Source organism: Leptodactylus fuscus, chromosome 1 (genome assembly GCF_031893055.1).
Source record: "Leptodactylus fuscus isolate aLepFus1 chromosome 1, aLepFus1.hap2, whole genome shotgun sequence".
Classification (NCBI taxonomy): domain Eukaryota; kingdom Metazoa; phylum Chordata; class Amphibia; order Anura; family Leptodactylidae; genus Leptodactylus; species Leptodactylus fuscus.
In genome coordinates, this window is record NC_134265.1 from 229,488,883 (window position 1) to 229,511,881 (window position 22,999).

Here is a 22,999-nt window from a genome sequence, read left to right on the forward strand (position 1 = left end):
GTCTCTCTATTTCGTGAATAGACATTCAAATACATGGTAGGCGATTCTGGTTGATGATTGGCTAAACAGAGTCACGTGACCGGAGAAAATGGGCGTGAACTATTCCTTCCATCTAGGTATGGTGAGAGTAGAATCCAGCTATGTAGAGGGCAGTCCTAATAGGTGATTGGCTTAATGTTGTCATATGCCCAATAAACAGTAGGAGGAAACTATGAGAGCATAAGAGAAGGTGGCGAATCTAAATAGTACATTTTGTGGATATTCCTTTGTTCATTCAAGGTTAGATGTAAATACATATACTAGATGTGTGTATGCGTTTTTTCATTTAAGACACACATACAGGGATACCGATAAAGGTGCGTGTCTTTTTCCTTCCATTAGCGATTGAAACGGATCACGTGATGATATGATTCAATTCAGTATAAATAGGATTTTAAATCCTTTTATTCTTAAATAGTGTGGTAGTATATTGTGATCAATGTGGATAAATACAGGAAAAACATATATATTTTTTTTTTTTTTTTAAGACAAGATATGAACAACACGGATTGGTCCTATGTTGAAAACGCACTATGTGTGAACAATGACATATTAAAGGTAGATAATGAGTAAGGCAATAGTGTGCGCTGAGTGCAAATCACAACCGAACTGAGAGGTTGTATCAAGTACAGACACACATAAAAGTAAATAAAACAGGGAGGAGATTGGTGAAAGGCATTCTGTGCATATAATGTTTACAGGAATAAAATGTATTAAGTATAGTTAAAGGAACAACAAAAAAAGACATATCTAGCACAAGAATGAATCAAAGGATTATTTGTTAAAATAAATATTTTTATTGTGTATTAAGCATGTTGGTAAAAGCTATGGAGTATAGTGAGGATGTGGCGTACGAATAGAACACAAAGTGTGGTTGAATAATAACCCTGCATTTGTATTGTGAGATCACCTGTGCATCATTATTGAAATGCAGGAAACCGGAACTAGAAAGTGAGGGGGAAAGATGAGAGTATATAAGACTTGAAGATCATTTGGGTATATGCCTTGAAAAAGGAACGTCCTGTTCCGAAACGCGTTGGCGTTTTTTTATGGGGTTTTTCGTTTTTGTTTATTTTTGTATGTACTCTTGAAATAAAGGTTAATTTTATCGTATACCTTCGGAGTAGTTGCCGGCTTGTGTTCGCTGTTTTTCTACTTTGTATGAAGACGTCCATCAGTTCTGGATGTGCCGTGCACCCTGAAGAATAGTTCCACTGCAACATTTGGACACAATCGGGTGAGCTCTCAAAAAAACTTTTTTTCTTATCTTATTAAATTTAGCTGCCTTCATATGTGTAGTAGAACGCTCATTGTTACAGAGAATATATTCCTTTATATACTTTTATATATTTTGTGCAAATATACATGTTAATATAAAATATCTTTTTCGTTAAAGCTGCCATATGGATATTTAGTGTTAGAGTGAAATAGTAAAATACCTAAGCTTTAAGAATAATTTTTCATAGCAAGCGATTGACAGCCTGAATTGGAGACTGTGTAGACTGATGAGTCTGTGACCATGTTCCTTAGGCTAGGTTCACATCTGTGTTTGACATTCTGCTAGGCAGATTCTGTCAAACTGAGCACAAAAAAGAAATGACAGAATCACAGAAGCTCCATTGACCACATTATACGTTAGTAGGTTCTGTTGGGCATGGTTGTGTCCATCATCTGACATTTCAATCAGTTATGGCTTTTTTGTTCCTATGGCAGAACGTAGAGCCAGAAAGGGCTTAGACCTAGTCTAGAGGGATATAGAAACATTACAAAACAGAAAACAAAGAGCCATTCACGAGCTTATAGTGGTCAACGGGTGGGTTATGTCTAGTTTGATGTAGAATTCCCATGAATTACCTCCTGGTGGCTCCCTGTCAGTGCCCAAATCCTTTGCAGGACAGGTTACCAAATGTAGCACAAGCTAGCAGTTTTGTGATTTTGTAATACATAGTGGCATATTTTTCCAATATATTTTTCAAAAACCTATTTTTTTTTATTCATATGACTAAAATTGCATGTTCAGCAAGAATATTTCACCATGTAGCTACTGTATATGTATTCTGGATTAATAAAGTAAGATGCTATTTCATTTGAAAAATAGTAGAATGTTCTTCTGTGTAAACATAGATCCACCAGCATTTAAGAACATTGCCAGTAGAATATTAGGAAAGTTCTTCCTGTAACACATTATTGTAAACCACATTGTTGTTGTCTATGGATAAATTAGTGGAGATTTATCATGCCTAGTATGCCAGTTTTCTGCTATATGTGACATGAAAAAGTTGCAAATTTTGTGCAAGTCCGGGTTTGGTGAGAGGCATGAGCAGGGCCAAAGGCCCTACCAACTTTATGATCATTTACACCAGTTTACTGGCACCAACGATCTCACCTGAAATTTACAGCAGCTATGATCTGGCGTAGATTTCTGTGCAGACACATGGCCTGGCGAAGAATGCATCTGAATTATGAGGAGGCCTGCACATCATCATATGCAAGATACACCCTCCGCCGGTGCGGGAGATATCTGCCCCATTAGGTGTCATTTATGAAAATACTGACATTTATAGCGACCAGTCAACCAAGCCATAAATTTCTATTGTAGGTTCAAAATGAGACCTTTAAAAGGGCACTTTGTGAAGTAGGAAAAACAAATATAAAAATCTGTCAGTATACTGTATATGCTCTGGTATATTCCTAAATACCTCTAGTTAGCTAAAGGAGCTTGTTTTGCCTCTGGGGATATCAAAGTGGTTAAGTTAAATGGCCACCAGCGCTACCTGGTGTGGAACAGAGAAGAGGGATTGTGCAGTCAGCTGCAGTCAGTGCCATGATAATCCTAGCAGGCTAATAGTCAGCTTGAACAGCGTTAAGCCCCGCCCTGACTCTGCCCCCGCAGTTCTCTCTTCCTACTTATATTCTAGCATGGGTCTCTTAAACTGTATGGTGAATAGAGAGATACCGAGCACACTTATAGTGTAGATGGTCTATTATAAATATATAGATGAATTATCTGGTGTTTATGAAAAGAACTCAGGACCTGGTGGCCTCTCACCTGATCGGGTTGTGACTCCGTTCACAACTCCGTTTTCAGCAATATTAGGCTTCGTCAGAGTGAGAGTGGCAGCACGTCTCTATAACACTGGTCAAAAACCAGGAGGATGCACCAATGGAAGAACAAAAGGACGGCGCTCTCAGGTCCAAAGGAATTTATTCAAAAAGAAGATTGCACAACGCAAAAACAGTTGCCGCGTTTCGGGTCGGAACCCTTTATCAAGTGCGTAACTAGTTAAAAACAATAAATATAGTATATGTATAAAAAACATGAATATACAAAGACATAATTTAAAAAACAGATTAGCTTGTCAAAGAAAAAAACAACAGACCACGACGTTATTAGGCAAGAAAATCATTTACCTATAAACCCAGAACCTATAAACAAATCCAAGATATATTATATGAATTCTGAATTAAGCTCAGGTGATGTATTACACATCATTAGTCATAGACAAACTATTATATATTGATCATATTATTCATACTCGAGATAACTATAGATCCTTAACATCCCATATGTTCAGTGACTATTATTATATTTCATTAGAACAAGATTCCAGCAATAATATTGTCTTAGCTAATGAGCATGCGTTCCAGCTTGGACCGCATCTTTTTCCTCCGGAAGTGGCACATGGAGCGGTACGGTTAAATAGGCCGAGGCGCTCCGGATAGAGTTTATTTCTTCCTAGCTTGAGTGAAGCTCGATTAGTGAAGGTAAGACAATATTATTGCTGGAATCTTGTTCTAATGAAATATAATAATAGTCACTGAACATATGGGATGTTAAGGATCTATAGTTATCTCGAGTATGAATAATATGATCAATATATAATAGTTTGTCTATGACTAATGATGTGTAATACATCACCTGAGCTTAATTCAGAATTCATATAATATATCTTGGATTTGTTTATAGGTTCTGGGTTTATAGGTAAATGATTTTCTTGCCTAATAACGTCGTGGTCTGTTGTTTTTTTCTTTGACAAGCTAATCTGTTTTTTAAATTATGTCTTTGTATATTCATGTTTTTTATACATATACTATATTTATTGTTTTTAACTAGTTACGCACTTGATAAAGGGTTCCGACCCGAAACGCGGCAACTGTTTTTGCGTTGTGCAATCTTCTTTTTGAATAAATTCCTTTGGACCTGAGAGCGCCGTCCTTTTGTTCTTCCATTGGTTTAAACTGTATGGTGGCCATTTTAATTTACTACAGCGATACCCTAAAGGTAAAACAAGCTGCATATGTAACTATAGTTATTTAAGCATGTGTCACGGCACATATCCTAATAGTTTTGTCTATGTATTTTTCCCTTTTTATGAGAACTCCTTTTAAGCAAATCCTCAATTTTGAATCCATATAGCTGGAACAAAGTAATAGCAGATGTTATTTCATGGCATGCAAACTTCTCTAAAGAGAATTGACGCCATATTAAAACAAGAGTCCTTCCTTTCTGCTAAAGGGCCTTCGACAAGGGCCACACACACAATTTCCAGACAAATTCACTCACAACCACAGCCATTAGATTCTCCATGAATATTTAAAGGAGTTGTCCGGATAAAAACTAATCCCTTCACTAATCTAAACACCCCCCCCCCCCCTGTCCACTTTCTAAATAACATAATTTATCAAAAATGTATATTTACCCATATCCCTGTTGCAGTCATGTGACTGCCTCAGGGACATTTGCTAGTTATCCAATGAATTTAAGTTTCCCTGTTTCCAGAAATGGAATGGCACTACTACTCTCCCCCCATCCACTCCATCATGCTTACCTCTCTTCCTTCCAGGCTTCCTCCTGTGGGACAGCTCCTCCCTCTTTTCTGACTGCCCTTTGCTCTGCAGCCGACAATCTACCTCTACTATGCAGGCGTGAGAGCTAGATTGTTGGCTGCAGAGCACAGAGCAGTGCTGGGACAATCGCATGCTGGCAGAATCAGAAAAGAAGGATTGGAAGTTCCACAGGTGGAAAACTGGACGTAAGAGAGGTAAGTATATAATGAGGTTGGGCAGAGTAGTTTGGGAAGTGCTAGTAGTGGGTGGGATAGCTAGAGACACATGGAGGGGTGTATGGTAGGGAGTGAGAGAGGAAGAGGGGGTGTGAGGTGAGAGGGAGCTAAGGTGGAAGTTACATAGCAGGAAGCTGAACCACGCAAACAAATGCAGTAGATACCAGGATCTCCCAGAGACACCCAGAAATCACTTAAAACACTGCTAAAGGTATATGGGTGCACTTATTAACCCATTAATAGATTTACCAGACCTGTTTTTGAAAACAAAAAAAAAAAAAAACAAACCCAAAAAATAAAACTTTTTTTGCCCGGAAAACCCCTTTAATGCTGCAGGTATTTACAGGTGGCAAAACAGTTGAACTAACAGCAAATTGTGTCTGGAGTGTTGAGTTGTACTGGTGCTATAATGCAGTATGGGGGTGTGAACCAAGCACGAACTGGCTGTTTGCATTATTATCTGCAAATACATACACTGCTAAATCCTCACTGCTCCCTTGTGCATCCTTTTCTTTGCATTATTTTACTTGAGACTTCTTGTATCACTGTTATTTACATGGCGTGGATCTGTGAAGAAACTATAGTTCCCATAATTCCTCTCCCTGCTCTCACTCCCTATGTTTGCTGCTCACAGGGGGGAAGGGGGCGAGTGAGCTTGAATGAAACATCACATCATCATGTGACCTCATATGTGAGAGGAATTTTATTGCAGGGGAGAGTGCAGAAAGGAGGGGTACACAGTGTGTTGAATCATGGGAAATGTAGTTTGTTCACAGATTTACTGCATATAAATAACAGTGATACAAGGAGTCTCAAGAAAAATAAAGCCAAGAAAAGGCTGCATAAGGAAACAGTCAGTGTTTAGCATTGCTGTGGATCTAATTGCAGGTGATTTTTGTATGCTGGATAACCCCTTTAATGACCTTAAAAATTCTAGACTAAAGATGGCGGGGAGTAGTAGGCTAAGTTTGCTTCAGGTCCCAACCCTGACAGGTTTTTTACTTGCTTTATAGTAAGAATTGTATACCATGTTCCTTATGAATCCTTGTCCCAGGCTTACAACTGGTTTCTTTTCACATTTGAAGCAAATTTTTGAAGTCTCAAATAGAATTCTCTCAAAAACTTCATAAGGGTAACACTGATCTGTAAGAACCACGTGAATTGTCTTTTATAGCCGTAAGTTATTTCACATTTCATATCAGTTGTAGAAACAACGTTTTAGTTCATGTCCTCCACATTCTTGTGTTAGCCTTGTGGGTCCGTACTACAACTGGTCTGTTTGGTACTCAGAGACATCAGACATGTTTTCAGACATGCTGTTTAAGATCTCTTGGTGCTGTTGGTTCTCAACACAAATAATTTCAAATCTACAGTGTCTGAACTCCACGGCCAAGGTGCCAAAAAAGGTTATGAAGCACATGACAAGGACCCACTGAACTCTTGGAGCAAAGATATTAAATTTCTTCCATTCGAAGATAAAATCTGCACAAAGATGATGTCAAGGAAATCAACAAATCAAGAACATACACTTATTAGAGACTATTCTCAGTGCATACACTATTCTATTTGGTAAACCCTCTTAAAACTGGTCACTTTAAGGTGGTACATGAAATTTATACCATTTGACTGAAATCTGGGCTGTGAACCAATTGTAATTCTGGTTACATATTATTTTAATATAAACGTACAGAAGTGTGTCCATGTTGTACTTAAAGAGGTTGCCCGGGATAACTGGAAACCCCTACACTAATCTATACACCCACCTTCTACTTTCTAAATAACATAATTAATCAAAAATGTATATTTATTCATATGCCTGGGGTAGTTATGTGACCGAACCAGAGAAAATTTCTGACTATTCGGTGACAATCCGTTTCCCCATTTCCAGAAATGGATTATCACTACTACTCCCCCCTCTTCCACCCCATTATACTTACTTTCCATGTTTCTTCCTTGGAAACTGCTCCTCTCCTTTACTGATTTTGTGCACTGCTGCCAATAATCCACCTCTACTTTGCAGCTTCCACCCCTGTGCAGCAGAGGTGGATCATCGCTGCAGAGAACAGAGCAGCGGTAGAGAAGAATCGAGCCTGTAGAATCACTTAAAGAAAGAGGTTGAAGCGTGGAAGGTAAGTATATAATGAGTTCAAGGGTTAGGCTGAGTAGGTAGGGAAGAGCGAGATAGCTAGAGAGACAGGGAGGGAGTGTGTGGGAGGGAGAGAGGAGGGGGAATGAAGAAGGAGGGAGGTAATAAGGTGAGTAGGGTTAGTGTGGAAGTTACATAGCAGGATGCTGAAACAAGTAAACAAATGCAGGATATACCAGGAGTTCCCAGAGACACCCAGAAATCACTCAAAACATGGCTAAAGGTATATGGTTGCATTTATTAACCCATTAATAGCACTTAGACATTTTTTTTTAAAAAAGACCGTTATTTTGTTTTTAAAAGAAGTCTATCACCAGAACCTTTCTGGGTTAGGATCACCTGACTCAAACAATGGATTCCCCTTTTGGCAATATGCAGATTAGCTCTTTAGAGCAATAAGGGGTTGCTGCTAGCAAAGCACTCATTGCTCCAAAGAGTTCATTTGCATATTGACAAAAACAGCAATTTCTGGTCATTGGCTCTGATTCAAAAGCGGGGCAGGGCTGGATTAAATATTAATTTATTTTGGTCTCTTTGCTAGTAATGTTATAAGCTAGGACTAACTTTGGCGAAATCTGTTTGTAAACTCACTTCTCTTCATTTTTATCTGATATGACAGATATGTATCAGAGATGATGCCATTTTTCTTTCTATCTTGTATTCTGCTGTAGTACATTGAACCATGGAAAGTTTCTATTCATCCCCTAGTGTTACCTGAAATATTTATTTCCTTTGATGCATTTATCCTTTCATATGGTTCTTATTAGGGAACTAGAACCTATATCAGAAATCTCTTAACACTCCCTCCTCCACATTAAAATATTGTCTAGGGACACAAAGAAGCTTTTGGATTAAGGTGTTGGCTGTATTATGAATGAAGAAGGACTTTCTGCTTTATGTTTCCATTTTGCACTTACTAGTATCTCGACATAGATACACACATCACTCACGATTCAATGAATAGAAAGGATACAGATGATAACGCAGAGTGTTATTGTTGCAGATAATATAACTCGTGGGATTCCAGTTTTTTTCCCTTCATTCTTGATGTTTATTTTGAAGGTCAGAATGGACTGAATCCAGCAGGCTATTGTACCAAATCCAAAGGTCATGGAGGTGCCAACATTATGGATAAGTTCATTGCTCTTTAGCTGGTAAAAGGAAGGAAAAACATCCAATCATTAAACTTTAGTCATTGCTTTTTGAAATACAAAGAAATAGAGGCAAAAAGTCACGTCTTAAATAAATCTAAAGTCTGAATACACAATCGGCAAAATAAATTTGCATGAGATTTGCCACATACATAGATAGGAACCCCAATTAAAACATAGGCTACTTTTTATCCCGGTAAATTACATCAATACACGACCGCAGTGAAGGAATGTAGGTTCACACAACACTAAAGGACATGGCATCATGATGACATCATCACAGGTCCTTGAGCCATTCTAGGATAGGATCATGCTAGGCAGTGGGTGGGGCTACACACTATTTTGTGGGTGGAGCTATATACAATGAAGCTGGACAGTGTGAAAGCTGATGAAAATGGAGTCTCATGGAAGATCAGGAGACTACAGAACATGCAGGATGTGTGTGGGCAAGAGGAGTATATCGGGTGTAGAGTTTCAGTGAGTACGACAGGGAATGTGTTGTTCTGCCTCTAATGGGGGAGGGGGGAGAACTTTGGCACATTTCAGCAACATCTGTTCAGCCCTTTGTAACACAGAAGCTGCTCAGACAGTCACATAAAAAAAATCCTGTACTCACAATGAGTGTTATAAGTTGTTTGCCTGTTCTATTTACTTGCTAGCGGAGCACATTCATTTAGAAGACTTGATACTGTTCATCTCCTTCTTATTGAGGGAAAAATACAAATAAAATAACTTAAATGCTTTGTTCACACTTGTCTGTGTCCGGTGTATTCATTCCGCTGGGTTTCAGTCCTCAGCCCCGCTGAAACATGACAGAGGATGGAAACCCGGTGGTCAGCTTTAAAAGCCATTCATTTCAATGGGTTTGTAAAGGTGACTGCCGGTGTCCGCCTGTGGCCTGTCCGCAAGAGAACCAGTTTTTTGGCCGGACACAAAGTCGGACATGCAAGTGTGAACGCCCCCTTAGAGAAACTGGAAATTGCAAGCTGTAAAAGGAACTTGCTTGGTATGAAGTCCTGTGATTACAGAAGCCTTGAAACTGATTAAAGCAATATGTAGGAGTGTAAGTATAACTGGGCTGCAGCCCCAATGTATTTTTCATGGCAGATAACGATAATAACTTTCTGTTAGTAACAGACACACTTTGTAGACCTGTGCTACAACTTCAAAGAAGCAGAAAATACGTCAGAACAAGTGCTGTTGACACAATATTTGGAGCAGTCTGTATTCTTCAACAAGCTGGTGGGCGGTTTTGACTGTATGATTGACAGGGCACTATGAGACACCTCAGTAGATACAGACATTGCCTTTACCATGAGAGATTATCTATCTATAGAGATTATTTATCTATAATAATCCAGACCGTTCGGGCGCACAGGTAGTATTGGGATAAGTAGTGCTAGCAGCCTGGTCTATGATTGCCCGTCAGTGGAAGACCGCACCGTGCTCGACTATTAACGAATTGACCCATCATGTTTATCTGGCCTTCACTCTAGAGCACATGCTGGCTAGTGAAAATCATACCATTCTCAGTTTCCGCTCCAAGTGGTCCCTCTGGTCCTCTCATATGGAGGCCAGGAGGACTTCTCCTCCTGCTCTGTCCCAGACTCCTCCTACCTTAGCTCCTTGACTGTCTGATAGTATTGGCTGATACCTCTTATTTGCCCATTTGGTGGTGGCCCTGACACATTTAGTTCCAGTTTTTCTTTTATGTATTTTGCTTTTGAACTCTTTCCAGGTATGATGTTTCGGTTGTGTTCTCTTGTTTTTGTTTATATGTTTATTTGTCCTATCCTTGTTTTTTTTTTCTTTTCTCTCTCCTTTTCCCTTCTTTTTCTCGCCCCCTTCTTACTTTCGTCTTTCTTTTTCTCGACTCTGTCTTCTATGTTCATGTCAATATGCAAATTGTTTATTGTATATGTGTTTTATTGCTGACCATGCTTTGTGATGTGGGGAGCTGTTTCTTCCGCTCCCTTATCTTTGCTTAATGTGATATTGGTACCCTTTACCTTTCTGAATATATTGTAAAATCTCGTTTGTTTGTTTTTTCTCAATAAAAATCAAATTTAAAATAAAATATAATAATCCAGACCAAATAAGCACAGAAAATACATAACACAGGGTTGGAGAATACTTATATATTCAGCCAGGACTGACAACAGACTTGCAGTAAATTCAATACTATCTTTGTGTTTTCATAGAGAAATAACACAAATTGTCTGAGCCTTTATCAGCAAAATGCATTTAGCTGACCTGATTTCCCAGACTGAAGAGCAGAATACAACAGCTTTGAAAGTAATACAGATAACTCAGCATCCCTCCAGGAAGCAGTGAGTCACATCATCCGTTCTATAAGCTTATATAAGGAGATATAACAGGTGGGGTATGTAAATAATGGGAGGAATTTCACATGGAAGGCACCAGAAGCAGCATTGCTAAAGCTTGAATTTACATAAGCTAGCAGTATAGATAGGATCCTTGAGATGGAAATACCCCTTTAAGTAAATATTTATATATTAAAAAGGTATTCCCATCTCAGGATCCACAACTATCTCAAAAGTGGGGACCGTCTGTTTCTGAAAGCAAATAAGGATGGGACACAAATGCACATGTCTTTCCATTCATTCATATGGGAGTTACCGATATAGGCGAGTGTATATATATATATATATATATATATATATATATATATATACACACACATATATATACATATACACACACAGTATATCAGTATATATAATTCTTTCACATTTCTTTTGTCCTGTTCTGGTACAGTGCTGTAGAATATTCCCATATATCACATCAGTGGATCCCATGGACATGCCATAAATGTGCAATAGATGTTGTTTCCATCTTAGACAGGCTCAACTATTTGTATATGTCCCCCAGAAGTGAATTGGAAAGAGCAGTGCCTTGTGCTGCTACTTTTTGATTCTGAGTGGCTACAAGATCTGCGTTTATTACACATTTATGGTATGTCCTGTAGATATTCCATGGATATGTGAGTGATTAACCCTTTAATTCCGTTTACTTGAATTAAGCTATATTACATTATTGGCACACTGCCTGGTCAAGAGCAGCACTATGCAGCAAATATGTCACACAATGAGCCCTTTGTATCAGGGATAGTTGGGAATCCCAGAATTTAGACCCAGTCAACGAGAAATTTATATTATAGCCTAGCCATAGTCCATCACCTTATTCACATTATAATAATTCAAGTAGATTTGGGAAATTTGGTTATATTTTGTCTTAATCGTTCTAGGATGTGTTTTCCTAGTTATGTAACTCTGTGTTTTTATGCATTTCACATAGGCTTAGTATTGCTCAATCTGGGGGTTTCCATGTTTAAATATTGTTCTAAGAAATGTCATTTCAGAAGAAAAGCTGATTTTTACAGTTTTGAATACATTCTTGATAATCCAGAAATATTTTACATGATAGATTCCAAAAAAGAGAAATTTTTTTTTAAAATAAACTAAGGAATTGGCAACCAAGTACCTGAAAGTTACCCAGCAACGTCATTCCAAATGATGTCAGGCATAAGGCAATAAGTCCACTAATGCTTAGCCAAGGGCTGATTGTCTTTGGCTTCAGTTGTATAAAGCGCAGGACGGCAATAATTAAGGCTAAAAGGAAAGACATTTTGTTATTTTTGTGTTATCTGGCGTCCACAACAGTCCATCAAAATCTACCAGACAATAAATGCCATCACTTTCGTCAGAATTGTATTAATTGTAACATAATGTCATGTGTACGCTGCATTAGGAAGCCTTCACATGGAGTTTATTCTCGCTCATTCTGAACATAAAACTCGTTCAGAGAGAGCAGCGTAAAAAACAGATCCCATTGACTTGAATGGGTGCCGGCATACGCGTGCTCCCCATTGAAATCAATGGGAGGCTTTTTACCTATTGCTTTCAATGTGATACGTGCGTATGCTGGCACCCATTCAAGTCAATGGGATCTGGTTTTTCCGCCGCTCACCCTGAACGAGTTTTACGTTCAGAATGAGCGAGCGTAAACTCTGTGTGAAGGCTCCCTTACTATATCTGCACCTGTGAATCCTGTATGGATGTGGCCTGTGCTATAACAGAAGTCAGTGTCATAGACCTCGTTCTCTTCCCAAAATCAATGATCAAGCATGCGCGTTCCTGTATACTGAATATGGTTTTGTAAACCCCCTGCCCAACTCAGTTAGAACATACGATGTGGTCTTCTGATGGAATAAAGAGTACCAGCCATCTGTCCCTGCCACAGTGAACCTCAGAACTTGCAGTAACCTGTTTCCACTTCAACAAATACCACTCTCTATTGGAGCATGGATTTCAACAAACTGGCAATGACTGTGACTATATATCTCAAGTAGTTACTGTGCACAGGTACAAGATTTATTATTAAAACCACCAGTATACTGTATGTCAGAACAGGACGAGCACTGGGTAAAATAGTTAGCATATGACGAATGTGTATTGAGCTTTTCTCACCAAGGTAGCACTGTGGATAAGGAGAATAACTAGAATCATCCCCAATGCACACAAGAGTGTCAGTTTTTTTGCATACATACTAATGATCAAAAAAATCTTCATGCTTTTATATGGGATAAGGGATTCCTACTGACCCCTATGAATACGGTTGGATTGGTTGTCCATTAGTGAACCATAGGGTTTGTCTTGTTTTTTTTTTTTTTTTTAAGATGTCAAGTCCAAAAAGGATTGCCATTCCCATTATTTCAATGCAATATCTGTGAGTTGCCAGCTTTACCACACATCTTACTCATGAGAACTACAGACTAACATTTTACTAACAAAGAATTTATAGGAAAGAATTTCCAGTAGAAAATACAGATTTTTAAAAAGAGGACCTTTTACCCCTTCCACTAACTCATCGTATCCTTCAATAGGTGCTACTACACTGATTCCCACTTGCATTCTTTTTCTCTAGCTCCCACCCTTCCTGAGCTATTATCTTCCATACCCAATATGCTAATTTCCCACTGCTAATGGGTGGTTCTAGTTAGGTACGTTGGGTGCTGAAACTAACTGATGGATTGCACAGAAACAGTGGGGACCACAGAAAACTTTGACAGAATACGGGTAGCGGCATTTATTGAATATTCGATGTGCTTAACCACTTGGTGTTCGGCCTCTTACACGCAGTCCTATGGTGGCGAGGTATTCGATCGAATAATACTCGCTCATCTCTAGTAAAGCGCTGATGGGAGTGGTAAAAGGAATTCTTTAAAAGAACTTGATTTTTATTTATTTATAACAATTTATAGATGGCTGATTTGATATAAACTATCACTATGAATATATTATGTATTGGGGTGCTGCCATAGGGGGTGCAGGAGTAGCAATCACTACCGGGCCCCAGCACTTTAGGGGCTCAAAGGCCCCTCAACAACATAGGAAAACATCAGTATTTTAAGTAGCAAATTGTAAGTGAGGACCCTATTACATATTTTGTATTGAGGCTCTACGACTTAGAGCTATGCTTCATAATATATACTCTTAATGTTAATGTTATATGTCTCAATATTAAACTCCACACAGCACAGTTATCAAACTTTAATCCTACCTAGGAAAGCTGCCATATTCATGACTTGACTAAACACACAGCTTGCAGGGGGCACATCACCTGCAACACTTTAAAAATACAGAACATATTTTAATGAATAAAGTAATATCAACCATGATTCTCCAACGCAATAAACATTATTTATAAAAAAAAAATCATATATACCATATATCTGCACAATAAACAATATAAATAACATAATAACAAAGTCCAAACTACCATGCTTCTGCAACCTAATAAATATTATAACACAGTTTCCCCATGCACTAAACATTACCATGCATTACAGTCATACAGTCCTATGAAAAAGTTTGGGCACCCCTATTAATCTTAATCATTTTTAGTTCTAAATATTTTGGTGTTTGCAGCAGCCATTTCAGTTTGATATATCTAATAACTGATGGACACAGTAATATTTCAGGATTGAAATGAGGTTTATTGTACTAACAGAAAATGCGCAATATGCATTAAACCAAAATTTGACCGGTGCAAAAGTATGGGCACCCTTATCATTTTATTGATTTGAATACTCCTAACTACTTTTTACTGACTTACTGAAGCACAAAATTGGTTTTGTAACCTCAGTGAGCTTTGAACTTCATAGCCAGGTGTATCCAATCATGAGAAAAGGTATTTAAGGTGGCCAATTGCAAGTTGTTCTACTATTTGAATCTCCTCTGAAGAGTGGCATCATGGGCTACTCAAAACAACTCTCAAATGATCTGAAAACAAAGATTGTTCAACATAGTTGTTCAGCGGAAGGATACAAAAAGCTGTCTCAGAGATTTAACCTGTCAGTTTCCACTGTGAGGAACATAGTAAGGAAATGGAAGACCACAGGGACAGTTCATGTTAAGCCCAGAAGTGGCAGGCCAAGAAAAATATCAGAAAGGCAGAGAAGAAGAATGGTGAGAACAGTCAAGGACAATCCACAGACCACCTCCAAAGAGCTGCAGCATCATCTTGCTGCAGATGGTGTCACTGTGCATCGGTCAACTATACAGCGCACTTTGCACAAATAGAAGCTGTATGGGAGAGTGATGAGAAAGAAGCCGTTTCTGCACGTACGCCACAAATAGAGTTGCCTGAGGTATGAAAAAGCACATTTGGACAAGGCAGCTTCATTTTGGAAACAAAAATTGAGTTGTTTGGTTATAAAAAAAGGCGTTATGCATGGCGTCCAAAAAGAAACAGCATTCCAAGAAAAACACATGCTACCCACTGTAAAATTTGGTGGAGGTTCCATCATGCTTTGGGGCTGTGTGGCCAATGCCGGCATCGAGAATCTTGTTAAAGTTGAGGGTCGCATGGATTCCACTCAGTATCAGCAGATTCTTGAGAATAATGTTCAAGAATCAGTGACGAAGTTGAAGTTACGCCGGGGATGGATATTTCAGCAAGACAATGATCCAAAACACCGCTCCAAATCCTCAGGCATTCATGCAGAGGAACAATTACAATGTTCTGGAATGGCCATCCCAGTCCCCAGACCTGAATATCATTGAACATCTGTGGGATGATTTGAAGCGGGCTGTCCATGCTCGGCGACCATCTAACTTAACTGAACTTGAATTGTTTGTCCAAAATACCTTTATCCAGGATCCAGGAACTGATTAAAAGCTACAGGAAGCGACTAGAGGCTGTTATCTTTGCAAAAGGAGGATGTACTAAATATTAATGTCACTTTTCTGTTGAGGTGCCCATACTTTTGCACCGGTCAAATTTTGGTTTAATGCATATTGCGCATTTTCTGTTAGTACAATAAACCTCATTTCAATCCTGAAATATTACTGTGTCCATCAGTTATTAGATATATCAAACTGAAATGGCTGTTGCAAATACCAAAATATTTAGAACTAAAAATGATTAAGATTAATAGGGGTGCCCAAACTTTTTCATAGGACTGTATATACCATGGGATATTTACCTTATATATGGAGGTCTTATCTTGGCATCCTTTGGCCTGCTTTAAAAAAATAAATAAAGTAGCAAAGAAGGTTAGGGTGAAAAGTATTCTAACATCGCTGGACTGCCACGTTCACTGCCATGTCACATAACATAACCATCACATCAGATCTTATTCTGTGAAATTGCCCATTTTAGCAAGGCATGGATTCAACAAATTCATGAAATCCAGACTCCTGTGGTATTAGTGCCCAGAACTTGGACTACAATAAATCGTATTGGTACATTCCAACTAAGTTCCAAGTTACTTTTAAATTCACTATAACTTCAGCTATGTGAATGATCCAGGACAATAAAAGGTGTCTATTACAACGGTCTATAGTCATTTAAGTGACAGTGAATAATATGTATCAAGTATAGTGCTTTCCTATACTAGAGAGAGCTTACCATGTGTGATGTAGACATTACACACAGCTTTATGACAAGTTATTTTGAGCTATTGTGCTTACCTGTTTAGGGTCAGAGGAAATATTTTTTCATCTTCTATGGCAATGAAGTACCTGTTACAAAAAACAGCTATATCAGTAATATTTAGTATTACAGTCATTGATATGATATTTTTTATTAGACATTTCATTTATATTCTATGCTCACATGTCATATAGGGTTTTCCCACACTAGTGACAAAATATGGCCAGGCAATGATATAAATTGCTGATCTGTAGCGATCTGACTTGTTGGACCTTCACCATAATGGGGCTTTCACTTCTTTGGGCCCAAGTTGTTTTTCTTGAAATTACATGATTGAAAATGGAGCTGTATGTGACTATTGGGCTCAAGCCTTTGTGGTCAACTCTTATTTTGTAAGATGGGAAACCCTCTTTAGGCTAAGGCTGCATGCAGACGGAGTTACTCCGGGCTTGTAAAAATACTCATTCACTGCCGTACACCCGAGCGCTGCGGACGGCTCCTGAACACTTCCCGGCGTTACGAGCGCTCCCATTGAAGTGAATGGGAGGTGTTCGGGAGCCGTCCGCAGCGCTCGTGTGTACGGCAGTGAATGAGTATTTTTACAAGCCCGGCGTAACTCCGTCTGCATGCAGCCTAAGGCTGAGTTCACATAGAGTTTTTTGGTCAGGAATTTGGTCAGGAATCCGTCTCAAAATCAGCCTCCAAAAAAAGCCTCCCAATAGAGTTTTATTCTATTGGGAGGCTTTTTTTGGAGGCTGATTTTGAGGCAGGTTCCTGACCAAATTCCTGACCAAAAAACTCTGTGTGAACTCAGCCTAAGGCCCCACGTACTGGGAAAAAAATGCGGCGGAAATGCTTTGCGGCTTTATCCCACAGAAAGCCAGGATAAAACAGAAAGTCCACAGAGTTTTCCACTGCAGACTTTCTGATTCAATTATACCTATATGGAAATCGCCCGTGTTTCCGTAGGTATAATTGACATGCTATGATTTCCAAAAACACAACGGTTTTGAAATCACAGCATTTCCGCTGCACATATTTTTCTGCAATGGAATTTGCTAGAATCCCAACCACTTTGCAGGGACTGTAAAACACTGCAGTTTTTGTCATGATACCAAGTAAAGTCACTGCATAAATGTACGGCACTGTACTTGGTACAGCTACAGTGGAGTGGTCAGGGGTCTCAGTGTTGATGACCTGTTCTAAGTTTAGGTCATCAATTAATAAGTCCCATTGCCTTAAAGCCAAATTAGTAGCTTAAGTATACATACTTACACTATCCATAAACCAACTGTAGTGAAGAGAGACATAACAAGAGGTAGAAACATCCACAGGCTGCACTGTTTGGCATCCATATCTGTAGGGTGAACAAAAGATCTTATGAATTTTTACATAGATTCTTTTTCCTATAGGATGTCACAGTGATATATTTATACCAGATAGTGCCAGTAAACGACAAAGGGTTAAATATTTTGGATTTGCCTTCTGAACACTGTCTGCAATGATACTGAAACTCCTTATATGTTATTATCTTTGGAACTACTACTTGTATTTAGGATAGATGATATATGTTTGTTATCTGCTTATTATGTCTGATGTTTGCAATCCATCATTTGCTCTGTTTGTAGTCATAGGTAGGTCATGTGACAACTACAGGTATTTTTTTTTCTTAATCAAGGCGGCTTTCCCAGGATGGCTTAAGCTATGAGTAAAACTGAAACCACACATTGCCACATTGACCTGCATGTTTTGGCAGAAGCCTTAGGCTGACACATTGTGGAACAGCTCTGTCTTTTGTTGCAGATTTTGCTGCTTTTTTTTTTTTTTTTTTAGTCAAAACCAAGAGTGTTTTTTTTTTTTTTTTTTTTTTTTTTTTAAAAACTGTTTATTTAAAGAATTTTATCAATAAAGATAAACAACAAGGACGATAACCTGTATTGTTCCAAAAAATATGCAAACAAAGTAGCAGTACAATAAACCAGTACAAGAATATCAGATGAGCAAAGTCATAAAGAAAACGATCCAAGCAGAGAAAACAGACAACAACAAGGAGAGACAAGACTAAACAGGAAACACAAGGGCAGAGAAGACGAGGGAAAAACATAAACAGGGAATGGAACGTCCAGTTGCTATCAGGTCAGAGAGGTTGGGTGGCCGAAACGCATCCCATAGGTTCCAGATAGCATGAAATTTTTCCTCCTCGTTATTAAATAAACCACTTTGTTGTTATATCAGCATACCAGTATTTCATTCCATCCAAAATTCGCGAAACCGGTTCTTCCATTTCGAGGGTATATCCCTCTATTACATTTCAGTTTTCCTCATTATTAAGCACAGCTGTCAGATACTCCAGTGACCACGCGTTTCTGATCCTAGCATACAGCTCTTCAAGTGCCGGAGGGGCTCGCTACCACCAATGCTTGGCAATCAAGCACCTAGTGGAGATGAGGAGCAGCAGTAAGAGGCGTAGGGCATGCTTGCACAATTGAATGGGGGAGAGATGAAGGAGATAGGTCCTAGGAGACAGGGGCAGACCAACCCCTAGTACCCATTCCAAGAGACCTTGACCCTGGCACCAATAAGGCTGGAGAGAAGGGAAACACCAAAAAAGATGGAAGATATGTGCAGGACGGGCACCACAGTGCCAGCAACAATCTGAGACAGATCTATCAAAAGAATGGAGAAGAGCCGGCATGTGGTACCAGTGCATCAACATCTTAAAGAAATTCTCTTTGTGAACAACGCAACCCAAAGTCTTAGGCGCGCTGTTCCAAATAAGGGACCAGTCAGAGTTGGAGATGGGCAGCCCCAAGTAAGTCTCCCATCGTGACATGTAAGAATGCTTAGGGAAAACATCAGGGGTGGGATCCAAAAGGAGACAATAATTATCTGAAATCAACCCCTGGGTCCCAGAACCTACCTTGCAGAGCCTCTCAAAAAGCATGGGGCTTGGCGCAACTGGCCCCCTAAAAACAGAGGAAGCGAGATGAGAAATCTGGATATATGTGAACTCACTGGACCTGGGGAGGCCAAACCTGGACCGGAGCTCAGCAAATGGAAAGAGAGTCTGAGTCGGCCAGACGAAAAAGGCGAGTGCAGGCGGGTAGTTAGGATGCAGGAGAAAGGTGGTCATAGTAGAATGGGAAGAGGAGATGGGAAACCGGGCCAGACGAGTGCGCCAGATATCTCTAGTGAGTACCATAGGGCCCAAAAGACTAGAGCCAGGGGGAGAATATGGGCTGGATCAGATCAGAGAGTTAGGGTAGTATGTGGCCAACCACAATTTCTCAATCTCTATCCATGTAGAGTAGGCAAGGAGAGTAGACCAAGCCGGAATCCTGCATAGCTGGGCAGCCCAGTAATACAAGACTAAGTTAGGAAAGGAAAGGCCGCCCCGCGCCCTAAGAGTCATCATATGCTGCCTAGAAAGCCTGTGTCTCACCCAGCCCATAAAAACCGGAGTGAGCCCTGCAATGCACGAAGGTCCCGAAGGGGGACTGGCATCGGGAGGGTCTCAAACAAATAAAGCAACTTAGGTAAAACAGTCATCTTGACCACAGCAATGCGGCCAAAGAGAGACAAAGGCAGTCTCCGCCAACTAGCAAGGAGAGTCTGGATTTGTCTATAGAGCCGGGGAAAATTAGCTTTGTAGAGTGGAGAAAAGGACCCCGTTAGCTGTATGCCTAGGTATTTCAGTGAGGAGGACCGCCAAGTGTACCCAAAGGAGTCATGTAGGCCAGCCAAATCAGAAGGGGGGATACGGATAGGTAAGGCCTCCGTCTTAGAAGTCTTAATCTTATATCCGGACAGCTGGCGAAAGCAAGAAAATAGAGCATGCACCAACAGTGGATTGAACAGAGAGAAGTATAAGTATTGTATTTTTCAACTACTGTGTAAGGCTTAGTTCACATGGCGTTAACGCGCGCGCATTCTGACACGTATACACATGTCAGAGCGTGAGCGCTCAAAACAGATGCCATTCATTTCAATGTGTCGGCTTACGGGCGCTACACATTGAAATCAATGGGAGCCTTTTAGCCTTCAGTAACGCTCAGCGCATTTTGCCACAAATTACACATGTAAAAATACATGTGTAAAATGTGATAAGCCATTGAGTTCAATGGCTTTTTTTTTTTTTTTCCGTATAACGCGCGTAATATGCCCGTAAGCCAACACATTGAAATGAATGGGATCTGTTTTGAGCGCTCACATTCTGACACGTGTATACGTGTCAGAATGCGCGCGTGTTAACTCCGTGTGAACTACGCCTAAGACTCACTGGACCTTAAGATGCACCTAGGTTTTAGTGGAGAAAAAAAATGTGATAAAATATTTAATATATGGGAGCTGTAGTTTTGCAACAGGTTTCCACATTGACAGGTGTCCCTGCAGCTGTACAGGGATGCATAGAGCAGCTCTTTTTGTGGGGTCAGGTGTACTTTTTAGTTATGCCATTTTGGGGAATGTCTATTGCTTTGATCATGTTTTATTCAAATCATAGGCGAAACGGTGACAAAAACTGCAGTTTGGCACTTTTGATTCTTTTTTCCGCTACGATGTTCACCCTAAGGGAAAAATATTTGTAGACCAGGCATTTTCAGACACAGGTAATTTTCTACTTTTATTTCTAATCTAGGGAAAGGGGTCTATTTAAAACTTTTTTTTAAAATATATTTTTTTTTAAACTTTTTTCTTTAACTATTTCAACTATTTTATTAGCCCCCCCCCCCAAAAGGCTTGAACCTGAAATCATTTGATTGCAAGTTCCATAGACCAGCTGCAATGGTATTCCCTGTCGTCTCACCAGCGGCACAATACAGGGTATTTTCTGCCCCTGTGTGCTGGTAGGACAGGCAGAATTTTTAATTAGCCAAATTAATTACACATGGCTGGCCCCTATAAGAGGGCACAGAGACGTGTATTTTTTTCTGTCCTGTGTGACCGGACAGGTGGTGAGGAGGCCCTGTGGCCTCCTGTAGGGATTGGAAGAAGGTGTCTGTTAACCCTTCTTCTTTCCCTTTTTCTTTACCTTTTCTTTCTTTCTGAGAGAAAGATTTAGGTTTTGACTTACCTGCTCTGCACGGCGTTCTGATGGCTCAGCTGTGTTACAGCTCATTCACCGCCCAGTAAGGTAAGCTGAGTCCTAGCTCCAGCTTTCCTCTGTATTTAGTGCAAACTAAAAACACTGATATTTTTTGCTACGGGCACTCTATCAACTAACTTCCCCCCCTTGGTAACCCAAGGAGAGCTGACCTGCCAGGATCTGAGGAGATTCAACCTGACAGCCTGGAGGTTGACCAGTCCCTATTAAGGAATAGCGGACTTTCAAGAGCCGTCCTGAAGACGCTTACATATGCATAGGCGGTATCAACTAATAAAAATTACCATAGAATCGGTAATGTATTTAGTTCCTGGTGCTGGGAACATGATGTGGACTCCTCGGATCCCCCAGTGGAGGCGATCCTGGACTTCCTTCAGGATGGGCTAGACAAGGGGCTCTCTGTCGCTACCCTGAAGGTACACATAGCCGCTTTGTCCGCCTATCTGGGGAGGCGTTTATCTCAATACTCTCTAATAAGCACCATTTTAAAGGGTGCTGGGAGGTTGAGACCAGCAGTCACTGTTCCCGTCCACAAATGAGACCTCAGTACGGTCCTGTCAGCACTATGTAAAGAGCCTTTTGAGCCTCTAGAAGACACAGAACTGAAGTTCCTCACCTTTAAAATAGCTTTCCTCTTGACCATAACATTGGCCAAGAGGTTAGGTGAGTGACAGGCATTCTCCATCTTTTCTTCGAGGATATAGTCCAGCTCAGGTACCTCCCTGGATTTAGGCCTAAGGTACCTTCCATTTCCAACTTGGAACAGTTGGTTACATTACCGGTTTTCCACTCGTCTCCTTCCTCGGCAGAAGAAATCAGATTCCATACCTTGGATCTGTCCATATGTCTGAGGATCTATATAGAGCGCACTTGCTCCTTCAGAAGAGCGGAAAACCTCCTCGTCAATTTCGTAGGAGGGCAGAAGGGCCTTAAGCCCTCTAAACCCACCATATCCAGGTGGGTGAAGGAGGCTATTAAAACTTCTTGTTCATCCCAAGGTCTGCCTCCACCTGCCTTCCAGAAGACGCATTCTACAAAGTCAGTGGCGACCTCATGGGCTGAGAAGCGGGCTTTGCCCCTAGAGCAGATCTCCGCTGCAGATGCATGGTCCTCAGACTCCACTTTCATTAAACACTACAGATTATGTAGCCGTTCTGCAGAAGCCTCTGCCTTTGGGCGTGCGGTACTAAGCTCGGTTGAGCGACAAAACCCACCCTAGGGGATTACTTGATATCTCCCCGTATTGTGCTGCTGGTGGGATGACAGGGAATGGATGATTATGTAGATAATCTGTTTTCGCTTAGTCCCAACAGCAGCACGAGGCTTCCGTCCCTATGTTTGCAATAAGGATTGTAAAAAAAAAAAAAAAAAAAAAAGAACTTTAACAAAAATGTACATGCATAGACATATGTATAAAGTTGTCTGTATATTATTCTCTTGTACTAACATGCGGGGGGAGGATATCTGTGCGCTCTTATAGGGGCCAGCCATGTGTAATTAATTTGGCTATTTAAAAATTCCGCCTGTCCTACCAGCACAC

The 22,999-nt window shown here is 40.1% G+C and overlaps 1 protein-coding gene across 1 annotated transcript in view; it reads right to left on the reverse strand.

Annotated features, from left to right (window-relative positions):
- Positions 1-6,216: 6,216 nt before the first annotated feature.
- Positions 6,217-22,999, reverse strand: part of TMEM150C (transmembrane protein 150C) — a 165,156-nt gene continuing 148,373 nt past the window's right edge. The window contains exons 2-8 of the mRNA XM_075284096.1: positions 17,634-17,715; positions 16,397-16,447; positions 15,910-15,948; positions 13,983-14,050; positions 11,904-12,031; positions 8,222-8,399; positions 6,217-6,584 (exon numbers count right to left, since the gene is read on the reverse strand). Coding sequence (XP_075140197.1) covers positions 6,367-6,584; positions 8,222-8,399; positions 11,904-12,031; positions 13,983-14,050; positions 15,910-15,948; positions 16,397-16,447; positions 17,634-17,713 — 762 coding nt within the window. The 5' untranslated portion in view covers positions 17,714-17,715 and the 3' untranslated portion in view covers positions 6,217-6,366. The remainder of the gene's footprint in view (positions 6,585-8,221; positions 8,400-11,903; positions 12,032-13,982; positions 14,051-15,909; positions 15,949-16,396; positions 16,448-17,633; positions 17,716-22,999) is intronic.